This window comes from Streptopelia decaocto (genome assembly GCF_964273445.1).
Source record: "Streptopelia decaocto genome assembly, chromosome: 1".
In the NCBI taxonomy this organism is placed as follows: Eukaryota; Metazoa; Chordata; class Aves; order Columbiformes; family Columbidae; genus Streptopelia; species Streptopelia decaocto.
The window spans coordinates 144,204,909-144,220,404 of NC_138663.1; the positions used below are offsets into that span (position 1 = coordinate 144,204,909).

Genomic DNA, 15,496 nt, shown 5'->3' on the forward strand with positions numbered 1-15,496 from the left:
TCTATTGAGAGCTTTCCTGAATAGGGATCTGTGCTTATTGCACGTGGTTCAATCAACCCATGAGATTTTGGTTTCTGAGTTTTTCAGCACAAGAATAGAAAAGGTATGTTTTGTGCATTAGGATCAGTTCTTTCTAGTATTTCTAGTGTATGAAAATGTTTGGAGAGTGGTACAGAACAATTCATTCTGAAGAGACATCATTGTATATTGTACATATGCACATATACATGTCTACGGTCAGAAAAATTTTGCTCAATATTGAAGAAATATTCACCTTTGTTTGGATCAATGCTGTGGCTGACTATTTCTGTAGCACAGTGTCCAGAATAACTGAATTATCCATGAAAGGTATACTGTCCGTCTGAGTGGCACACAGTCATTATGACAAGTGAGCGCTACTCCGCACCCAGTGAAGTCCTTGTTGAGTGTACTGAACTAAATGCTCCATACTGCTGTGCAAGGTGATAGGTCCCATCAATGCATCCAGGTCATTAAAAAAATCTACAGGGGAAAGAATAGATTCAGCATCAGAACAGTGAAGCTGTATTTGCTACTTGTCACCCTTTAATAGATTTTATTCTCTTGCAAATTGAGTCAGGCTGAACATTTCATGGGAATGAAAGTTTAGTGCTGCTGAGATTAATTTTAAAGCCTTGTGGTTCATGATGTTACAGGCTGATGCACAACAATTTTCTTTTTAAAGAACAAAACTGTGAGTTCTTTGGCTTTGCTTTACATTAATTTCCATTGAGTCTTCATAAAGCAAACACATGCTGGGCAAGATTTATTTTGAGATTAAGGACAACTAAATCAAAGTCTATACAAGTGTCTATCTATATATATGCTATATATTTAAGCTACCATGACAGAAAAATAGAGACCTGTACAACATGGCCAAGACAGCCTGAAGAGTAATTTGGCTAACTAGCCACTAGGGACTTAATTCTGTTGCCTACTTAAAGGCATATAGTGCCCATTTGAGATGCTCTCAGTCAGTTGATACATATAGCCTGGCATGATACGTGGCAGATCTAACACAGGATGTACAGGAGATTTCCGGAATGGCAGTGTAGGTAAGGATACCTCAAATAGCATTTGGCAGCTATGGTAAGGCAACTGAATTGTACCCCTCTCTCTCCTTCAGGGTGAGCTGAACAGCTCTCTGAATGCTGCTGTTTGTATAGAACAAAGCTCCATCAACTGCAATTGGAGATTAGTCCCCCAACTCGTATATATACACACCTACACTTAGATACCCTTATTTTGATTTGAATCCTGCCCATGCCCTTGCCTTAAATACATAAATTAGCCTGAAAACCAAGGAACACTTTATCATCAAGTTAGATGCTGTGGCACTTGCTCATGGAAACCATTTCAGCTGAAAGAAGTTTGCCCTCAACAGGGAGCGAGGCACCTCATTCCCATCTGTGTCAGCTTGGATGTGGGGAGGGCCAGGGGTTTTTAATTCCTTCTGCAGAAGGGAAGTGTGCTTCTGCTGTTTGCTGTGGTCCGGATGAACATAGCCCATCCAGCTCCATGACTTTGGGGGGGCAGGAAGCTGCCTTGCCTCCCACAAACCTTTCTCTCCAGAATGACATAGACGGCAGTGAATGCTACTCACAGCTATGTCTGTGACCTGTCTATCACCAGTCCTGACCAGCCAAATAAAGAAAAAATTTAGATACTTCTGAGCATGACAGCCATCAAAATTTCCTTTAAGGGCTGTTTTGGAACTGACCAGAAGCAGACTGAAGAAAAAATTACCTCTGCAGACAAGTTTCCTATCAAAATAGCTGTTTTCCTGATTGAAACCATGTGTCAGTCTTCTAGAACAGTCAACTACCTTGCATCACTCACCTCTGTTTTCCTTGGCCAGGTTGTCAGCCATCTCCCAGTAGTCATAGCTGTGCAGGATGCTGTTGGTGATGCTGACATGGTTGGCAGCCATCTGATGAATGCGCTGCGGGATGCTGATGATAGGAGATGGGGAAGGGGCCCCTGTGCTCCCTTGGGATCCTACAGAACTTACTGGAGAAGGGCTAGGGGACATGGGTGATGGAGTTCCTGTGCTCCTGGAAACAGATGTTAATACAGTTACTTAAAAGGGTGTTGGGATTAAAAATCATGAGAATATCAGATCATACTTCAGGTAGGAAGACATAATTTCTGACTCCCAAGATGATGTAAGTTTCTACATGACTTACTTTCCACTGGCACCCCAAGGAGATGGGTTCTGAGCAGCTTTTGATGAATTCTGTAAAGAAAAAAATAATTCACAATGCATATAATTTGTCTAAGAGTATGAAATTAAGAAATGTAAACAGTATGAAAGTAAAAAAAATGTAAAGAAAAAAGTTGTGCAGATAGAAGTATTCCAAGTCTCGTGATGCAATAAACCCACTCAGCCTAGCTTGGTGTTGTGATGAAGCAGTTCTGCAGCACAAAATCAAGTCACAGTCTATTAAACACCCTAGGATGGGGGGTGGTTAGGAAAACATGTCAGCTGAAACTGAACCTTTTCACAGAAACCCTGGAAGTTCAGAAGAAAGTGCTGCCAAGACTCTTTTTGAGGTTTAACACAGAATTTCTTGTGATAGAGAGAAGACAAATGTCATTGTCCCAGGACCTATGAGACTGTGCAAGTCTACTCAGCCTGGCTGATCACAGGGGGGTGAATCTGAGGCCCCCTCAGCTCAGGTGGGTGTTTTAGCCACCAGGCTCAAGAATCTCTCTCAAGATTGCTCCTCTTGTGGCTCTTACCCTTGGTCTGAATATGGCAGCATCCATGGGGCTGGAAAGGCTGCCCTTATAGAGTAGTGGTTCTTCAAGCTGAAGGGTGACCCAGACCCCCCAGAAGGGGACATTAGATCATACAGCATGATCTCTTGTACCTCTGCAGTCATTAAGACTCTCATTGGTGTACCGTGCTTAGGCCAAATAACTTAATTGCTTGGAGAGGTACCTTGTACAAGGACTATGTTTACAGAGCAGGAAAAATTCCACAATAATGGGAACCAAATAGCTAAAATGATTCTAGTAGTTAATCTAGAAGAGCTGGTGGGAATTTAGTGGGAGGCTCCTGCCCATTTAACCTGTGGAAAAACTCCTCCTCTCCCAAATGCTGTGACTGACTTAATCTTGAGCCAGTGAGAAAGAAGGATGTAAAAAACAGGCGTCTAAAACCAGTTTCTAATTTCTAATTTTTCAGAGGAAAGTGACATCCTCGCACCCTCCCCTGGAACCGTACATCCAATTAATTGTGTGCTGGGGTATGACTCTCCCTTCTTGACAACCATGGGAAACCAAAAGAAGTCCTGCAGCTCACGGTCAGTTTACAGATATTATTTAAATGGAAGGTTGCAGGTGTTGCAAGCTGCAGGAGTTACAAGTATTAACAGCAGTACAAAAATTCGTGATCTCCCATGGCTTCAGAAGGAAAAATGACCAACTAGGGACTTCAGAGCTTCACGGATTTCAAGGCCAGAGGTAATCCGCCAGGACACTCAGTCGGCAATTTCTATTTTCCACCAATCATGGAGCTTCTACCAGAAGCTAAATTACTTTTAAAATTTATTATATTTGATTTTACAAAAAGGATAGCTAGTCACAGATAAATACTAAAACGCTATTTATCCTCCTTGTTGTCCTGCGTCCTGTGTTAGGAAAACATTCTGTTTCAGGGTTTCAAGAATTAATTTTCTTAACTTCAGTGCTAGCTTGGAGGTTTTGTTGGTCCAGCTCCAGCAGTACTGCATGCCATGGAGTATTATCAGCTGTTTCCACATACATAATGATCCTATCCTCTCTTAAACTGTTCTTCAGTAAACTGGACACATCTCCTGAGCCTGTCTTCAAAAAGTTTGTTTTCAAGTTTTGCTGTGTCCTCTGAACTGCCTCTTGTGTTCCCACATCTCTCACGTGCACACCAACACTGGCTGTATTTTAGCAGCAATCACATCAGTACTGTGTGTGCCCTGTAATTCTTCCTGCATTGTGACACTGGGCCTTCTACGTCCCTGGTAAGTGGTGTGAAAAATAAGGTTTGGATGGGTGGTCTTCCTTCAATCAATGGTGTTGGTGGTAATGGTGTGGGTTTTTTTTGTGTTTGTTTGTTTGTTTGTTTTTTCCCCAGGAAGGGTTAAGGTGTGAAAGGATAAAAAAGAAAGTTTCACATTTACCATCCTAAATAGAAACAACCTGAGAATCTTTGTCATTTGCTCCTTTTACAGAATAGTTCCTTTTTTTTTTTTTTTTAATTTTATTTTCTGATCTCTTTTATTTTCCGGTCTCAGAACTACTGGCCTTTGTCTTTCTAGTGTAATGGAAACTGAGCACATGTTATTTACTTACAGAGCTGGAGGCAGGAAAATACGAAAATTGGAGTTAAGGATACTTGTGCTGTAAATTTAACTAGCCTCTGTCTTACTTTATAACTTCCTGCACGTTTTTTGTCATGTTTTAGGTACATTACTCCTTTCAGTACTGCACCAGAAAGGTGAGGATAAGGATTCTAAAAAGATTGTAATGTTGTGAGGGCCCAACTCTTATCCCACTGTGCTTACTGCTACCCATTCTCCTGGTTTCTTTATGCTCTCAAATGTGTCTGGTCCCTGAATATCTGTGGCTTCTTTTTGTCTCTCTGCTGCATTCATTTTTTTTTTAAATACTTAAAGGGATATTTAAATAATATCTTTACTTTCTAAAAGAAAAGTGTGTTTAATATTCCCTGCAAATGTGTATGACAAGGTTTAAAATCTTTCTTTGATTGATAATGTATGTGGAAGTTCTTAATGCAGTCAGCATTTTATGTCACTTGGTTTTGAAAGCTTTTAGATACCAAATATGAAATGAGTGGAGAATTGGCTTGTTTTCCACTGAAAATTATAGCAAATGGATTTTTTTCCATTTTTACTCTCAAAGGTGAGAATACTGTCTAATGTGAAACTACGCTATCATTATATCACCAGGAGCTCTGCAAAAAAACAAGCTCATCTTTGCAATAGCAGAATATAAGTCCATTTTATGTTTCCTGTGAAACAGTTTCTGTCTGTTAGTAGGAGACATTTTACATGGTTGAGAGCCTGACCGTCCTGTTCTTAATGCAGGTATTCTCTGAACTGGTAAAGAAAAATAAAGTGCTGTAATAAGCACATATTTCTTTCCCCTCAAATTAGGTCATTGTTAGAGAAACATAATGTGTTGAATTATATATTGCTAAATTTTTAGAAGCAATTACAGTGACTTCAATTTCAGTTTGACAATAACGGATCTGTCAATTTCCTTCACTGTCTTCGTGTGTTCAGAATCTGGTCATGAGCATTCCTGCTTGTATTTGGATTTTTTCTTATTAACAAAATGTCAAAGGATGGATATTTTTCATTTCAAGATACCTCCTTCTGCAAAAAAAACACCAACAGATGAACCCTGTGTTCAAAGACAAATGGCTGTTCAGGTCCCCCAAAAGAGTTTGTCTTAAAGCTTGTACATATGTACCTGAATGTACATATTTTTTTTAATTAGAAAGATAAAGGCTAGTTTTGTGTTTGGAAAGGAGATACTGGATGGATTGACTGCTAGATGAGCTCCACCTGAAAGGTTTTGCTCCTGAGATACTTCCCATAGAAATGTTGCCAGTCAGATAAAATACATTAAAATACTTTTAATGACTTCCTGTCTTATTCAAAACAATCAGGATTTGAACCTGACAGGCAGTGGAAAACAGAAGCAGTAGCAGGAAGGGGAAGCCAGCAATGCTGTGGCAAGTACATGGCAGGTGGTTTGATTGCCCTCCGATGCTTTGGTACAACTCCCACTGAAGTCAGCATGGGCTGTTTATCTGTTCCTTGGGTAAGAACATGTTCCAGTGCCCCGTCCTACCTACTGGTGCTGCTACGGGAAAGCCCTGCAGCTGAGGACTGACCTAGATCAAAGTCTTCAACTCACAGGTAGTCTAGTGGGAGGTATAATCCTGGAGGGGATTCTTAGAACAAAATCTGCAAAACCTATTCACAACAGAGCTGGATAGCACTAGAAAACTGACCAAGAATAAGCTGAAAATACTTAGTGCAATAATTTTCTCATGCTTCATCAGGGGACATGGTGTGTATTTTGCAAAAAGGGCCATTGTGAAGACAACAGAACTGACTAGACATCAGGTGTTGCTATGGGACTCTACGGTAAAACTCTACTGGCTTCACTGGGGAAGAACTAAGCCAAGCACAGCTACTGTTTTAGTAAAATGCTATATTTCCTATAATGACACACTGATCTAAAAACATGTCATAAAGAATGCACCTTGAAATACTCAATAAGCGCTTTTGAATACTTGACCGCATGGTCTCTCTTGAGTCGGAACATCCTCCAGTAGAGAAGGGCCAGGCAGCGGTAACTAGAACAAAACAGAGAGCAGAAGGTAAAGCATGTCCCCTGAACAGAAATCCCAATTAATTATCTTAAAATACTCAAACTAACACAGAGTGGAAGGCTGACAGCACCTTGCTTAAGGTTTTTATCACCTTTTGTTTACAGTACTTCACACTTTGCCATGGATTCGTGAGCAAGACCAGGTCACACCGACAAATGCTACCAGTGAGATACCAAACAAACCATACTCAGAAGGGTGTGCAGGGTTGGGTCCCCAGGTCTTGACTCTGACTTGAAGTCTGCAGATTTAGCCAAAGACCTATCCCAAGAAAAGGTCATTACAGGCGTGGAACCCAATGTATGTATTTGTATTTCTTGTCATAAATGCAAATGCAGCCTTTTGGGATATCTAACAGCCTGGAGCCTCTGTAATGAACGAAAGATATAATGGGTGTATTTTGTGTACACCTGGTGGCCTCTTCCAGCAGCTGGAGATAGCTGGGAAACAGGGAAACCTTGGGCCTGCCCAGATGTCACTGGCTGAGGTCCTTTGTGGGAAGCCAGAACAGAGACTGTGTTGGAGCCTGGAGGTTATTCCTAGGCCACCTGCCTGATTTGTTCCCCAGAGGAAACCAGTAGTGGGCTGAAAACCTTAACATGCTGTACTGGAACTGTCTGCCCCCATGCTCCTCGTTAGTCTGCAGAGTGCCACACACCTTTAATGCTATGTAATTAAATAAGAGTAATAGCCATTAACTATAATTATACATCACAATAACTGATAATCAGCATTCAGGACACACAAACTCTTTTATTTTCTACTGGCTTTAGGTGTAATGGTCTATTTTGTGAATCAAGAATCACCACCACCTCTTCCCAGCAAAATTTTTGATCAGCAAGTGTGGGATTGTCCCATGGTAATACAGTTTTAGAAGCAAAATAATGGTGTTATGCTTGTCCTTTGGCAGCAGCGGCCTTATTTTTAAAAGCAGTCTTTGAGCCAGCCTAAAGCACCAGAAGGGACAGAAGCACAGAGTACTCCCTATCCCTTGAAAGGACAAGAGGTAATGGTTTTAAACTAAAGGAGGGGAGATTCAGGCCAGACGTGAGGAAGAAATTTTTTACACTGAGGGTGGTGAAACACTGGCCCAGGCTGCCCAGAGAAGTGGTAGATGCCCCATCCCTGGAGACATTCCAGGCCAGGCTGGATGGGGCTCTGAGCGACCTGATCCAGTTGAAGATGGTTGAAGGGAGTTGGACTAGATGACCTTTGAAGGTCCCTTCCAACTCAAACTAGTCTAAGATTCTGTGATCTCCCCGCTCCCAGGAGGTGCCCAAACCTCAGCAAACCCCCTCGGATAAACCAATCGCTCTTGAAAAAAAAAATCCCAGGCAGGGTTTCTCAGCTGCTTTGCCTCCTGCCCTGAAAGCAGAGGTGGAACTTCTTACTCTGTGCCGCTGGAGGGCAGTGTCTCCTCAGGAGAAAGGGAGGCGGGCGCTGCCTGGCAGCCGGCCGGGCGGGCGCTGGGAGCAGCCGGGGGACGCGGTGGCCTCGAAGCCACCATAACTCTCCCTCTGTCACCTTCACAGGTACAGCGCATATGCAAATGGTGTCAGCGCATCTGCTGGCTGGCAGACGGTGAGTTAGGATCGCTATTCATCGCCCAGAGAAGGCACCGGCTGTTTTCCCTCGCTCTGACCTTTCTGCTGAAACAGATGCAGCGGCTCCGTGAATTGGGATGTGGCTCCGCACACACTGAAGCGCTTCGGCAGTTCTGAGCAACCCTTCATGTAATATGGCTTTTTTTTTTTTTTTTAACCGTTCTTCAGTCGTTTTCCCACCTAAGCATTTTTAAAGCAATTGCCACGAATGCATTCTGTGCTCCTCCTGATGGCACAGCAAGCCGGTGACAAAGAAAGGGCGTTTTAAAAATAAATCACATCTCCGAATATATATCTATATATATTTAAATACAAATGATCCATTTGGACTCCTTATTTGTGAAGGCTAAAGATGCATTTAATTTGGATTTTTAACAGATGGTTAATAGAAGTTAAAAACACACTTGCTGATTATTAATGTCCACTTACTGAGAATCAGTGACCATGTAATAGGTATTTTATGTATCAACTACATAGATATTAAATTAAAATCTGATTTTAATAACATTTTAGTATTTTACTAGCATCAGCAACCACCCTATAGAATCTAAGGTGCGTGCATATATATCTAGAAACCTCAATTTAGAAGGTAATCCAAGAGGTTTAATTATCACCATCAGCGTATCTCCCTTCATATAATGTAAATATAATTTATGATTATTGAGCCTAAAATGTCAGCCACAAAAGAAATTACCAAGCTATTGGTACAAAAGTACATCACTCATAAAAACAACAAACCATCAGGCACTTAAAAATTAATTACGCTGACGCACCATAGCTGACCTGTCACAGTCAATAAGTATGAATTGCTTATTTACAGAGGCAGAATGCAGACCTGGTGCAGTGATACAAGGGCTGGACCTTCCCGGAGCAAAAAGTATTCTCTTAATTTCAATAGACAACAAGATCCTATCTGACTGCACCAGCATCTGACTTCCAAGAACTGGCTCACTGCAGAAAAGAAGCCTTTTGAGGAAATCTTGATCTACTAACCATAATGCTGCCAGCTGTTTGTCTTCTGGTGTGGCGTTGGGGCCTGAGTGGGTTTTTAGTCTCACTGCATACCTTCAGCAAAAGGAAAAAAGCCAGTGTGAGTTACCTGAGACAGCTTTATATTACTGATTGGAGAAATAAGCTGGGCAACGTAGTTTGATCTGCCCCCTTATATATACTTGCTCAAGTCACCAGACATAGAGGTGCTTTTTCTGGTTGTGTTTTGGAGCTATTTTGCCATTAGCAGTGCCTCCCTGCACTCTTGAAACAGCAGTAACTCCCTTGTTAGTCCAGAGGGCAGCCTAGCTGGTGAGGTGATGCTGTCCTACTGAAATAACATCTGCTGCTGCTGTGGAGACCCAGTTACACAGAGTTCATGCAGAAAGGTTTTCCCAGTGTTTGAAGGCAGACAGCCTGCCTCGAAGCTGGTGCTGCCCTCGCTCTGCCAGTTTCTGAGCGTGTCTACCCAGATTTGCTCCTCTGAGCAGAGCACAACGGAGGGGGAACATGTGGCTCAGAGCTATTTTTGCTCGTGTGACATTACATTCAAATTCTATAAATATTAAACATCCACAGAGGTAGCACTGCTGTTTCAAGAGTGTATGTGCTATGCAATCACGAATTAGCTTCTGGAAATATCGGCTTCCAGCTTAATACCTGAACAATGGACAAGGTTAGGACAACACACAGCACTTCTGGGCTTGCTTCCAGAAAAATACCTGTTCCCCATAATTAGCTTCTTGTATTTTTTCCTTATCTTTGCTTTCAAACTTTAATCCCAATACCTGGACAAAGATTCGGTATGAACATTTTGTTTCAACAGGAATACCTAGCAAAGCACTTATTTTTCTGAGCTGCAGCAAGTGAGATCAACAGCAATTCACACTACAACACAACCGCAGCTACACACATTATTGAAAGCTATGGATCTGCAAGCAAAATTCATTTCCAGAGTTAGGACCGCATATTTACTCTCATGAGAAAAGACAGAGCAGACAAAGAAAGAGCTTTCTGCCTTTTGAAAAAAAAGAAGGGGAGAATTTCAGAGATGGGATGTACTATTTTCTTACTGAAAAAAAAATAAATATTTGATTTTTTTTAATAACCTTCCAGTTCAAAAGCTGTCCTCAGTCCACTGAAATGCATGAGAAGACAGCCCTAAGTGGAATAAAATGCCAATGGAATTGTTAACACGTAAGAAAATAATTGCATCAACACGACGTTCAAAAGAATGCAATTGTTTTAGAAGCTTTGCTCCATTATGAATTTGATTAAAGATTAAAATGTTTCATTTCCTACAAACTTAGTCCTGAGCTGTGTGGTTGGCTTGCCCTGAGGAATGATGCCATGGTCACTGACAGCACAGCTTTCCCTGCTAGCGTGGCTGGTCTTGCTCTCTTGTAAGGAGACTCACTCAGCTGCTGGGATGATTTGGACCTTTGTGTTCTCTGCCAACACTGTTGATAATGTTAGCTATTGGTACCAACTATAAAGGAGCAAATGACTTAAGAGAGAAACTTTCTTCATAGGGATTGAATTTTAGGTTATCCTGTTCAGAGAGCCATAAAGGTGACTAAATGTAAGGGTCTGCTGCAGTGTGAGCTGGACTCCAGTGGCTACAGCAGGACCAGGCACACCAAAGGGACCTTGAGTCTCCATTTGCCTGTCACTGTTCACATCTTCTTTCAGGTAACCATTGAACTGCAGTCTTAAACATGTTGCAACATTTTGCAAACTACCACTCCATGAGAATGTTTTGGCATTATGTATTATTATTTTTTGCCTTTTGAGTGGCACAGAACCTATACCATGAAACTCTTGAAGTAACTTGCAACTTGAGTAATATGAAAAATATTACAAGCTTTTTTGTTTTTTTCATTCTATGCAGTTCCCAAATTTAATTTTGATAGAAATCACAGATAATACATACATATTACTTACGACTGACTACGCACTTGGGAGGACCTCACTTCTCCCCTTCTACTGTATCTAGGGAATTATGTGATAATGTAGATGAGCATGTTTGCATAAACAGAGTAACCCCTGAGGTCATCTCCTCCCTTCCTACCTGATGAGTTCAACTGTTTCTGAATACATTGTATAAGGGGATTTAGATTCCATTGGGCCTTGTTCCATTGCATTTCCACACTCAATAAACGATAGCGCTGCTTCTGCATAATTCAGTGCCTTTCCAAACTTTTCCACCTAGAGGGAAAAAATAAGGACAGAGAGAAATAGTGTAATCATCAAGATATGCTTACATTTTATGGGATTTTCTCAACATAAATTGCAAACTTGACACAAGTTGGTATATCTTCAGATTCACAAATTTTCCTAAGAGAAAGCTAAAACACATCAAACCCTGTGCCTCAGTGAAAATTTTAAGATACAGAATGTAGAGCTGAAAAAGGCTACAAAACATTATTTGGTCCACACTCTTGTATCCAAAGAAGAATCAACTCTGTCCATGACATTCCTGACAGATCTTTTTCAAAGCTCATCCACATTGCTGGAAATTTCGCAAACTCATCAGGCCTTTTGTTTCAGCTTTCATTAAAAAGGGTTTCACATGTATTTGCAAACATAGTTTTTCATCACTCAGCAAAGAACGGCAATGATTATCGTGAACTAAGAGAATGAGAAATAATAATTTTGACTACTAACTTTCTTATCCAAAGGCTCATCTCTGTTCTCATGTCTTCTTTAGCCCTGTTACTTTCAGCCCTGCTTGACCATCCTCTCCTCTTGTCAGGAATTTGCTTTCTGTATCCTCCTCCTCTTTCAGACAGTGCTGTTCTCTCTCATCCTTCTTCCTTGACCCATTTATTCTCCTATTTCAGTACTTTTTTGACTCTGTGTGTGTGTATTTGTAAACTTAGACAGACACACGTACATATATGTCCTCAACAACGGTGTATATGCAAATGTGCACATAATTTTCGTATGTGTACACTTACATACCACTTATCTGCTCTCAGAATTTCATTTTTGATGTGGATGGAGGTGAATCATACTAACACCTCTGATTTCTCTTTCCTTCAGTCAGAACTCCTGCGATACATAAAGCCCATTAATGGACAAGATGCATTTGGTTGAAATCTGATGCACACAGTGAAAGGTTAATGGACCTTATTCTTTTCTAAGGGCTAAAGATTTTAAATAGTAACTTTGGAATGGCACACTGGCTTCAATCTATTTTAGGTTCTTATATGACTCCCATTGTGATCATACTGGAGAACTTCACAAACTTTTTACTGTATTTCTCTCCCTGATGCTCTTGTGTGAGTGAAAGTGCTATTATCCCAATTTCACAGATGGGGGACTAAGGAGCAGAGAGACTTAGAGTAATTTTCAAGCTGCTCACTCGGTAAGTGCCTATGTTAGGTATTGCAGTGCCAAAGTAGCAGGTATCGAGCCCAGCAAGGTGATTCAAAGTGCATGGGGGCACTTTGGCAATATGGCAATTCCTCCAGGATCCTTACAGAGTCAATGAGGGAGAGGATGTACCTGCAAAGAGTGATTCACAAGGTGTAAGGTGCCAGTTCACTGTGTATAGAAGCTGAATGTGAAAGATATTTCAATCACATAACACTGATGAGAGGCTGTTTAAACTCTGCCTAAGTGACTCTCATGTAGGAAACTTGTGGCAGAGCAGAGAATAATGCTTGCACCTCCTGTTTCTGGGAGTCTACCATAAAAACATTTCTCTTTGAGCTAAGAATTTCCTTTGCATATTAAGTGATTTTTTCCACTCTGTTTAAAGCAACACACTAAAATGCACGTTTTGTACTTCTCCACAATATTTTCTGATTTAAGACTCACTTTAGAGTAATATGGAAAATTTGTGCTAATAAACTCAGGTAGAGTGTAAAACTTGGTGTTTGTGTCCTAAATTAAGGGCCTGCTTCTGCTTCCTTGGCCTTTTTGCATTCTGTACAGCTGAGAAAAAGAGGTGAAGAAACAGAAGCTCTAAGCTATCTTTCTTCTTCCTGCTGGGGGAACAACAAAATGTCTGTGTGATAGAGCAAGGCAGGGCTGCAGCTACTCCCACCTGCAAGACAGCCTTATTAATGCAGGGTCCCACCCCATACATTGCATCTGTCATTCCAGAAGCCAACTGTTTTCAAGGGTGTGCTAGCTTATTCATAGTGCTGGACAAACACAGCCTTGGAGAAAGCTGAGAGACGGCTAAGCAGAGCTCTCTTGGAGCACTGTGTACTTCGTTGCACCCATTTAGCACCCAGTACAGGAAAGACATGGACCTGTTGCAGAGGGTCCAGAGGAGGCCACAAAAATGAACAGAAGGCTGAAACAGCTTTGCTGTGAGGTCAGGCTGAGTTGGAGTTGTTCAGCCTGGAGAAGGCTCCAGGGAGACCTTATTGCCGCCTTTCAGTACTTAAAAGGGGCCTATAAGAAAGATGGGGACAGACTTTTTAGTAGGGCCTGTTGTGATAGGACAAGGGGTGATGGTTTTAAACTAAGGAGGGGAGATTCAGGCCAGACGTGAGGAAGAAATTTTTCACAATGAGGGTGGTGAAACACTGGCCCAGGTTGCCCAGAGAGGTGGTAGATGCCCCATCCCTGGAGACATTCCAGGCCAGGCTGGACGGGGCTCTGAGCAACCTGATCTAGTTGAAGATGTCCCTGCTCATTGCAGGGGGGTTGGACTAGATGACCTTTGAAGGTCCCTTCCAACCCAAGCTGTTATATGATTCCATGATTCTATGATTTGTTTGAAAAGACAGGCATCTCTTTAGTGCTCTACATAACTTCAGATTCCCCTTCCTTACTGACTACATTTTTAGACAGGTCAAAGCAAGGTCTATAATTTGTTGCAACAGCCTTTGTGTGTAAGGTGTTCCTCTAGCGTTATGCAGATTCCTTGTGTGCTTCTGATGACGTTAGAAGAGGTCTGCTATGAAACTGGAATTCTTTTGGCACTGAAGAGCCAAAGCTCTTTAAAAAAGTACAAATAACTCAGCCACTAGACCAAATTTGGGGATACAATTATAGGACCTAGCCAGCTAGTTAAAATGAAAAGATAGGTATGTTTATCCCTTGCACAGCCTCCATTACTATAGTTACTAATTAAAGCAAAGGAATAAATGGAAATTTTTATTTATCCAGGCCTTTATCTTAGTAAGTCATTATTTGTTAAGTCATAGTTTATTGGGCTATGAACATTTGATTATATAAACATTTCTTAATTTAACAAGCCTAGCCATCCTTATAATAGATTTTATAATTACCCCAGCAATACTGCAGTGATGAAGAAACTGCATTACAAAAATAATTTGGAGCAACATAACTGGAAAGAAAATGTTCTCACCATTGCATCTGCTTTATGCTTCTTCCGTTTAGCTTCCTGCATAAAGTAATCTGCATTGCGTGGCCTACCAGGGGAAAATAAGAAGACATTTTATTATTTTCCGAGGTGCAGAATATTTTCAAGTTATTTTTCCCTTCTTTTAAACCTGATTTGCAAACATTTTTTATGAAGAAAATACACTTATCATGTAACCGTGCATCTTCTCTTTCCAAATTGCTGCCTGTGGAGACAATAGCATTTATGGCTGTTCTCATTCTTTAGAAGTCAGTGATTCAAAGCAGGAAAAAAATCTAATAAAATGTATTTTTATGGATTATATAAACTGCTTCCCAAATTAGTGCAGTTTTGATCTGCAAAATGGATGCAAGTGTTAAGCAGAGCAGGTTATTCCATCTTCTCCTCTCCCTGGTGCTTGCTTACCTCTTTTTCTACTCCTCTCTGCACGTTGTTGTTATTTGCCTTGGCTTCTCCCCCCTCTCAAAACAAGTGTGTGTTTAATCTGTCCACTTTGAAAACACACATTGAACCTGCTTGTCTCTACAACTACCATCTCACCCCCCTTCTCTCTCTTATCTGCAAGCATGCTGAGAGTGCTGTTTACTTTTCCTGCCTGGAGTTCATCTCTGACTCAGTGCTGGGCCGTGTGCTGCAATTCCGCTGGCATTCCTCGTGACAACTTCTCCATTGATTTCTCCTCAAACAGACCTCGGAGACTCCATCCCTTCCTTAACCTGTCTGACCTACTGACTGCAGGGCAGAAATTCAACTGCTATCTTAATTCACAAGTCCATTTCTGATCCAGACAGCCACTTCCATTCAAACTGAAAACGCAAATTGATGTCTTCTTGGCAATGTCTGGTCACCACCTCAGTGAGCTCCTCATGGCTGAAGCAAATTTTTTCCTCTCCTCCCACAAGCTCTACCTATTGCACCTTTTTTGGTCACTGTGAAGAATAGTCATTTGCCATGTCATTTCAGGCCATAACCTTGCATCTGCCATTGTTACCTCTCATTTCCTGAGCCTGCAGATTCTTACAGTCTCATATATGTGGGAGATGGCCACCTTTTTTCTCCACTCAGCTAAAATATGTTTGTCCTTCTTCTTCTCAGCTCATACTGTGGTTACTGCCATGTCCTTATCTCTCTCAG

General features: G+C 41.3%; 1 protein-coding gene across 1 annotated transcript in view; it reads right to left on the minus strand.

The window, feature by feature from the left end:
• Positions 1 to 379: 379 nt before the first annotated feature.
• The window catches only part of AFF3 (ALF transcription elongation factor 3), a gene marked incomplete at its 3' end in the record, with an annotated part of 327,228 nt that continues 312,111 nt past the window's right edge, over positions 380 to 15,496 (minus strand). Inside the window, exons 15-21 of the mRNA XM_082057341.1 lie at positions 14,348 to 14,411; positions 11,087 to 11,223; positions 9,019 to 9,090; positions 6,295 to 6,388; positions 2,205 to 2,254; positions 1,858 to 2,072; positions 380 to 501 (exon numbers count right to left, since the gene is read on the minus strand). Of these exons, the coding sequence (XP_081913467.1) occupies positions 380 to 501; positions 1,858 to 2,072; positions 2,205 to 2,254; positions 6,295 to 6,388; positions 9,019 to 9,090; positions 11,087 to 11,223; positions 14,348 to 14,411 (754 nt within the window). The remainder of the gene's footprint in view (positions 502 to 1,857; positions 2,073 to 2,204; positions 2,255 to 6,294; positions 6,389 to 9,018; positions 9,091 to 11,086; positions 11,224 to 14,347; positions 14,412 to 15,496) is intronic.